This window comes from Camponotus floridanus, unplaced genomic scaffold (assembly GCF_003227725.1).
Source record: "Camponotus floridanus strain SB8 unplaced genomic scaffold, Cflo_v7.5 scaffold5, whole genome shotgun sequence".
In the NCBI taxonomy this organism is placed as follows: Eukaryota; Metazoa; Arthropoda; class Insecta; order Hymenoptera; family Formicidae; genus Camponotus; species Camponotus floridanus.
This window is the reverse complement of record NW_020229658.1, coordinates 54,174-62,700: the sequence shown is the minus strand read 5'-3', so window position 1 is coordinate 62,700 and position 8,527 is coordinate 54,174. Positions and strand designations below refer to the sequence as shown.

General features: G+C 28.6%; 2 protein-coding genes across 2 annotated transcripts; one reads left to right on the top strand and one right to left on the bottom strand.

The window, feature by feature from the left end:
• The first annotated feature begins 728 nt into the window (after nucleotides 1-728).
• Nucleotides 729-2,452, top strand: LOC112639174. The gene is made up of 2 exons (XM_025412385.1): nucleotides 729-814; nucleotides 993-2,452. Exons 1-2 carry the CDS (start codon nucleotides 734-736, stop codon nucleotides 2,100-2,102), a joined length of 1,191 nt encoding a protein of 396 aa, XP_025268170.1. The 5' UTR covers nucleotides 729-733; the 3' UTR covers nucleotides 2,103-2,452.
• Nucleotides 2,160-4,824, bottom strand: LOC105254050. The gene is made up of 6 exons (XM_011262517.3): nucleotides 4,675-4,824; nucleotides 4,429-4,568; nucleotides 3,565-3,662; nucleotides 2,697-2,971; nucleotides 2,406-2,565; nucleotides 2,160-2,336 (listed from the first exon to the last, which is right to left on the bottom strand). Exons 1-6 carry the CDS (start codon nucleotides 4,802-4,804, stop codon nucleotides 2,285-2,287), a joined length of 855 nt encoding a protein of 284 aa, XP_011260819.2. The 5' UTR covers nucleotides 4,805-4,824; the 3' UTR covers nucleotides 2,160-2,284.
• Between the last annotated feature and the right edge of the window lie 3,703 nt (nucleotides 4,825-8,527).

Here is an 8,527-nt window from a genome sequence, read left to right as displayed (position 1 = left end):
TGTGTGCGCGAGCGCGCGCGCGTGTAAGAATTTCACTTTTTCTTTTTCTACGAATGTTCTTAAAAAAAAAACTTGTAATTCTGAATTGAAATTACTAAATATTATATAAATATTAAAAACATATTAGTTTCCCATCAAAGATATGTATTTCTCACGAGTAAATTGGATAGTACATAACAAATAATGAAAATAAAATTAACACACATTGCATAATATAATATAATAATAGAATTACCAGTGTCTCCGAAATTTTGAAATAATTAACTAATTTGCGCAATATTTGAGAGAGAAAGAGGTTTAATATCAGATTTTAAATTTTTTAAAGTTTAAGATAAATATATCGTGCATATTGAGTTGTGTGCGTGTGTGTATGTGTGTTGACATATAATCGCAATAATTCGATTTCTTATCGGTTCCAATTTGCAACATGGCTTGATCGCGTGCACGTATATTTGCATATAGCAATAGTTAATAGAACAGGATGCGTAGGATATATCACATATCATTGATTGTTAGGCAAAAAGATAAAGAGAGGGAGTTAAAGAATGACAGGAAAAAGAGAAGGGAGATCTAGAGAAACCATAGACTCGTCTTCACGGTACTTTCACTTGAACTCCTTCTATCGCCATATAGAGATCTTCTAGACTCTGAGAACGGTACTCTTATACATTTTACGGAAGAAACATACAATCGAATTTGAATATTCTTTAGCAATTCGACTATTTTACTAAAAATGGCATTTTATTGGCTTTTGCAATCTTATTTTCTATTATGCACACTATTGGTCGTCAGTGTTTATACTGAAGAAATTTCTGTAAGTAAGAAAACTTAAATATTATTACGCAATATTTAGATCTGATTTTTTTATATATCAATGACATCAGAAACGAGAAACTATATAAATTTATGGAATATATTACGTTATCTTAATTTTCAAAAATTATGAAACATACTTTTTTCAAAATGTATAATTCAATTATTATTGTTCACAGAAAACCATACTGTCAAATGTTTCAACGAATTTTTCTTGTTTTAATCGGCCTATGGGATTTTATGCCGACGTCGAAGCAAATTGCAAAGTATATCACACGTGCGATGATCATGGAAATAAATTTAGTTACCGATGTCCCGAAGAAACGGCTTTTCGCCAGGACGCCTTAATATGTGACCACGTTCATCTCGTTGATTGCCGAGCAATCACTTATCTGTCAACACAACTTCAAAATGAAAACGCCGATAAGGAAAATGCGCACACGATGCATTTGACAAGATCACCAATCGATTCGCTTGATAATCATCGACACTCATTTTCACGTTCCTTCAGAGTAATTCAACAACCGGATAAAATGAAATCTGAAATAAATAAAGCCCAATCTGGCTTTGTGTTCAGTGCAAGTCTATTCTTAAGAGATAAGATACAAAATCAAACTGAACAAATCACCGATACTTGTACAACATGCAATACTAATTCGAAGAATCGCATGATAATTTCCACTTCTCGATCGCTTACAGAACAGATTAATTCTTGGAATTCACGTAACGATAAATCAATTCCGCCAAGACAGTCATTACCTTTATCGTTATCGGAGACTCGCGCTTTCGCGCGAGACAAAAGTACCGCGTATCGTTCGTTCGACTCGATCGCTAATTCTTCGCTCGTGAAAATGATATCAGAAGCTAATCAGCCTTTGTCTGTTCTGCATAAAGAATCTTCTTCCTTGAATTACAATAGTGACTATCATCCATATTCAGAAACTTTGAGGTCGATCCAGGCTAACGCTCATACGCTCAATATAAAGTCCACCACGGAAATACCCGTACATGCTTTAACGCTCTCCTTAAAGCCGTTAGTGCCAAATGAATTGGAATACGATCCCTACTATCCCAAAGAACCGACGTCTACTGAGGCATATTACACACCCAGCAATAGTAATAAGGTCAATAGCGTTCGTCTTTCCAACCAGACGCCACCGATAATCGTGCACCCTAATTTTTTCGAAATTCCATCTATACTGCCCGATCTGAATACTTTAGAGGATTTGGTCGATCGCCGAAAATTTTTTTATATCCCGCGCGCAAACATTAAATCGATGCACCGTTAATTACTCAATCTTCATATTTAAAATGTTATATGTGAAAGAAGTTTAAATTGCTTTACTGCGTTGCAAAATAAATTGTGTATTGTATTCGTCTGATGTGTGTGCGTTAATAATATATTGTTTGCGATTTATTTTAATACCTAAAAGTGATCTAACAAATATTGAATGTTGGAATTCGGGGCGATTCAAAAAGAATTTTCATCTCTTAAAGCAGATGGCAAACGAGTTGTTACTATGCTGAAAGAAATTATTTCATATGAAAAATTTAATTACGTTATATTACTGATGTTATTATTGATGCATCACCTGCTTGAATTCTGATGCCAATGATTTATGAATGGTGTTAAAAATTTCCCTGCAATTTGCTGAATGTTTATTGAACCTCGAAATATTTTAATTAATGTAGTCATTATTCCATTTTTATTGTAATATTTTGTTTGTAAGCGTTTAATCGCTGAAGTGAGTTCTAAAAGTAATTATTTATATTATATAAATACAATACACGTTCTAAAAATGATATATACGAAATTATAAAATTACAGAAAGAAAGAAACTACGGAAGAATTACAAAGTTAATATTCTAGATTAAATTCTCACCAGAATATGTAGTGATTGTTAGTAATTCTTGCCAAAATTTTGTTTTCAACGAACAGCGACATTTTTCTATAAGATATCGAATATATTCATTCTCTTGTTTGAAAAATTGAATATTTTTTTGCAATTCCTTAACTTGCGCTTGCAACTGTAGTTGTATGACTTCTTCCCTCCAGCGTTCAATATTTTCTTTTTTCAAATCTTGGATATCGTCGTCATGTATCTTCTTATGCATCGTCTGATTTGAATTCAAATAGAAACTTAGTTCTTCGAGTTTACTGGAAAATATGTGCAATGTAAATGTCTTTTTGGGTAATTGTAGCCGTTTATTTTAAAAATATATTATAAGAATATCGATGAATGCTTTATGCTACATAATAATTTTACAGGCACTATATTAAGTAGTTAAGTATTATATATATATATATATATATATATATATATATTTATGTATATACTCATGTGTGTATGTGTAATATACATTTGATATGTATATACATATATAATATATTTTACAACTGTCATATTCTTCTCTCTATGAGGAAATGAAAATTTTTATATGTTTGCATCATCTTTAAAAATTCATTGGAAAATTACATTCATTGGAAAATTCATATTTATATATGATATAATTAAAATTATATAATTATATGATAAAATGCAATTAAATAAATATGTTCATTATGACTGTCATTTTACAAAAATAAATAGTTATGTTTTGACATAATTTTATAACAATTTGGACAATAATAACTGGGCAAAAATAATACATAGTGCTTGTTGGCTTAAAATTGAAAATATTGATATTTATGTTAAGGCTTGACTTAATAAAAAGAATAAAATTTCTATATTTAAACAATATTTTTAATACCTTTTGGTATGCTTTTCTTTCTCTATAGGCAATGATATCATGGAGACTTCGCTTTTGGTTTCGTCTTTCACAAGCAATCCGCATGCGCATGGGCAGAACTGATAAATAATTTCATATAATTATACGGAATTTTGTTTTCCTATAACTATTTCTTGCGCTTTATCTAGACTGATATATGCAATATGCAATATAAGTTTCACAAAAGATTTTTTATACTATATCTATATATTTCACTTTTATAGTGACTTTTGACTATTTTTAAGTCTCTACTATTTTCGATTATATTTTCTTTTATCAAAGTGAATTGAGTCACCAATATTTTTTACGAATAAAGAGCTTTTACAAATTATTTAAGCTTTATGTTATTATTTAAGCTATTATTACGCTTTTATTATTATTTTTTAACGGCAAATATATAATATAAATAACGCATTATTTTTCTTCTTCTTGACAATTACATAATTCAAGGACTTTAATTAACACTATTAACTAATTAACAATATTTAACATTAAATATATGCCAAAAAGAGAGAGCGAGAAATAATTAACTTAATACTATGGCTTTAAAAAATCAGCACTTATCACAGTATATTACAATATACATATATACATATATATTTATGTGTGTGTGTACACACACACACACACACACACACACACACACACACACACACACACACACACACACACACACACACACACACACACACACACACACACATATATATATATCATAAAATTATATTTTATTAAAATATAATTTTATTATATCTTATCTAATTTTCATTAATGTTAAAAAACAACAGTTAAGCATTATTTTCTCGAACGTTTTTCTTAGCATAACGAATAATAAATTAAGATTACCATTTCGCGAGTAAGCGTCGATGCATTTTGAGTAAAAGAAATTGTGGATTGAGAAGGATTGGGCGTTGTAGTTCTCGAATTTTGCTGTGTTAACTTTGTTGATTTTAACATCTTGCTGACATTATGTTCACGTTTACTATCTATATTGAGTATAACAGTCATAAATCAGGGATAAATCTATTATATTGATTGATAGTCTGTTGATATTTTATCACTTATAAAGTAAAGTCTATTTTTTTAACTTACCAACATGTTTTAGCACTTGAGTTATATTATCATGCCTTTGAGATTCAGTTTGACATATTGGACAAGTGGTTTGGTCAGAAGAAATTCGTCTTATAAACAATAATTTTGATTTTAATCCGCTCCGATCCATATCAATCGATTGGGTTTTCGAAATAATTTCTTGATGTCCTTTTATGAATGTTATTATATTACTTAATTTTTTTGGAAGAAAAATAGTTTCAAAAATATTTTCAAGAAGAAGTTATAAAGAAATTATTACACTACTTTTTTCTTTTTCAGCAGACAAAGTAGCTTTATAGGGGGCTATTTTAAGAAACGTATTATTAAATGCCTTTAACGTGATGTTATAATCGCAATTATGATAGTCTTTTCTTTTTCTATCAAACTCTTCCGATTCTTCTAAAGAATTCTTTAGGTGAAGCGCAACGCCACAAAGTGCACAAACCGAGGAGGGTGTGGTCGCGAGGTTTAATTTTGATTTATTCCGTTGCTAATAATAATTATTTTTAATTATTATTGATTTCTTTCAATTATATTCTATCTTTGTCGCGCATGTAGCACACACAGATGTATTTTAGAATAAAGCATTCATTACTTGATCACTTCCTTTGTATTGCTCTGATTCGGGATAGCGCATTTGAGAACCTCTCTTCCATCGTTCCTCTATATCATTTACGATCAACTGTATCAATCTTATCGTGGATTTCTTAACTGTTTGCAGTAAGTCGTGAAATATCGTAATCTATGTTAGCAATTTATTATTTTCCTTTAATGCAGGGTAATATCAAGTAATATTATAAATTAAATATTAAATAAATTAAATAATACAATTAAACAATTAAATAATAAAAAACTAATTATCATTTTATGTAATACTTATTAATACGCAAAAATTGGCACAAATATTGTCCTATAGGAATATTAAAAAAAAGATTTTTTACAATATTATTATTTTTAATAACATTATATAATTTTTAATGTTCAAAAAGTAGTCATTATTTATGTTAACTTACATACTTAATATAATAACTTTAATTCTTTATTATTTGACATGTTATAACGATAAAAGGAGTTATATATTAATTGTATACAGAAAATGTGAAAGACATATTTTTTCATTAAAACAATTTACAAATTTGTACATTTGAAGCAAACTTAATATATATTTACATTGTCATCTTTCTATAACAATATTTTATAATTATTAAACTAGTGTTTAATAATAACTGTAATATGTTTTTTTAAATTAATATATAAAAGTTAGGAAGAAGTTTTGTACAAACAACTTAATAATATTTTATATTGGAAATCTGTATGTATATATATTGGAAATATTTGTATATGTACATACAAGAAAATGTCACCTACTTGAACATGATTGTCATCTAAAATATTAGATAAACAATAAGGTCTATCTAATTCTCTGCAAAAGCGATATGCAGGACAAAATTGTATTTTAGATAACGAATCCGTTGCTGAATCATGATTCATCAGCATAATGTTTTGTTTTGATGGAATTCCAATCATGAAAGAATTATGCCTTGCGATATCTTTTGCAACATCACACACATGTGTCATTTCCATCGTTCTTATAATCTGATGTAAATACAACCTAATCTGAAATAATAGCGGCATAATATATATGGTAGTTTGCTTTCAAAGGAACAGTGATCAGTGATGATTCCTGATAACATCGAGCCATTTTTGTACAATTTCATATTATGTCATGTTTTTGATACCAATTCTTTCCAGTTGTGTCAGCATGAAATTTGAAACTCGTCGAGTTTCATTTTCGACGTTAGTGGCAAATTTCATAATATGATTATTTACATTATTATTAACCTAGTCTCAATTTCAAAATCTTTGTAAATCATGACTGATTTCTCACAAAAACAAGTAGTTGCTACAATAAGAAGCGATGTAAATATATCTGCGAATAAAATTAATAAATCTAATAAAATGAGTTATTGGAAGCAAATGTTAAAAAGCTACGAAAAAAGAAACGCGTCATTGGAGAGAAAACGCAGCGCACTCGTCGAAAGAATACGTTTCATAGAATGTACGTTGCCATTTTTATTAGTGAGCGCCGCTGCATCTGCCGTTTATAGTAAACGAAAAATTTTCGATGAACAATCGAGAATCCTTGAAAACACGTCCAAATCCACCGCTCAAAAAACTTAATAGTTTAACAAAGCATTACAGAGAACGAGACAACTGTAAATAAAAAGGAACTGGTAATAAAAAGGAAGCAAGTAACACATTTGCCTAAAACGAAATATAAATCTAGTAGCATATATGTATGTAAGTACATATAAATGCCATAATAATAACATAGTCAACTAAAATTTATATTATTTTCATTTTACCATATAATTTTTCACATATATATTGTAAACAGTGATCCACGTGGGATGGTCAGGTAGAAAAGCAAGAGTATAATTCTAACGTAAATAATGAGAAATAAATCTTTATTGCGAACTATCGAAAAATATGGTGGTCAGAGAGGATAGCCGTAGTCGATCCGATTCGAGGTAATAATCTCCCAAATTTTCTGAGTAAAGGACTCTTCCGATAAATTGCAGTGTGAGAGTGCGATTTCGAATTCCCGTCATATATAAATTCGAGAAGATTCTCCCTGCGTCCGAATATCGAGTCAATTGCTTCATTACTATTTGACGCTGCTATATTAGTAGGTAATATTTCGTCCATTTCGATTCTATTTCGCGGGAGGACAACATCTGTCTCGAAACGAGAAGAGGTGCTTTTGATTCAAAATAAACAACACTAAATGGACGTTGGATTAATATCTTTCGTCAAAACATATTTAAATTCATATTATCGTTTACATATATCAGTTTTTTCTAACAACGTATATAATATAACAACATCTAATTTCATGGTATATTTTTTGTCTATACATCCACACTCCCACAAAAAAGATCTGTATATAATGTATAATCAAATGTGAATATATATATATATATATATATATATATATGTAAAATTATGAAAAATATATCCATATACATATCTTCTTTTTTTATGTCTCTATAATATCTGTACATATGTATAAAAAAATAAGAATATAATTTTTGTTCATATATATTATATAAAAATTTATCCTTCTCATATATACACAGAGAGATTATATAAGAGAAAAAAAACATTTTATATATAATTATTTATATCTTTCGTTATATATGCACTTTATTTTGTCGGATTATTAAAACTTCTTCGCTTGCATATATATAAAAACAATATTTAATTTATATAATTACTTTAAAGATTAATAATTTTTAATAATAAGAAAGGGAATGGACGTAAAAACAAATAAACAATTTTATTTGAGATTATGTTTCTTAGAGACACACGTATGAGAGATAAAATCAATTTTATGATATAACGATCCTGAAAGAAGTGAATCATAGCGCTTGATCAGACTCGAAATCATTTCCACTTTAAAAATTTACAGATTACGGATTTAAATACAGTAAGCGCGCATATATATATATATATATATATATATATATATATATCTTATAAAACATTAAACTTGTCTACGGTCATATGTTGAAACACGTAATATGTTTAACGATTTAACAAAAAAATAGAAGACTAGAGACACGTTTTATTATATATATCGCAATTATATATATACAATATATATATATATATATATATATAGTGTGTGTGTGTGTGTGTGTGTGTGTGTGTGTGTATGTGTGTAGTATGTGTGTATAATCCTGTTTGAAGAATATGTATATGTGCGAGTCTACTCAAATTATTCAAAACAACAATCCCCTACATACTTAAAATATTGGATGAAAAAATTGCTGAGGCATGATGACCTATT

Coding starts and splice junctions, on each gene's coding strand:
- LOC112639174 (XM_025412385.1), top strand. CDS start 734: ATGGCATTTTATTGGCTTTTGCAATCTTATTTTCTATTATGCACACTA. Junction 815..992: donor TTTATACTGAAGAAATTTCT/GTAAGTAAGAAA, acceptor TATTGTTCACAG/AAAACCATACTGTCAAATGT.
- LOC105254050 (XM_011262517.3), bottom strand. CDS start 4,804: ATGGATCGGAGCGGATTAAAATCAAAATTATTGTTTATAAGACGAATT. Junction 2,972..3,564: donor AAAGAAAAGCATACCAAAAG/GTATTAAAAATA, acceptor CATATTTTCCAG/TAAACTCGAAGAACTAAGTT. Junction 2,566..2,696: donor AACAATCACTACATATTCTG/GTGAGAATTTAA, acceptor AATTACTTTTAG/AACTCACTTCAGCGATTAAA.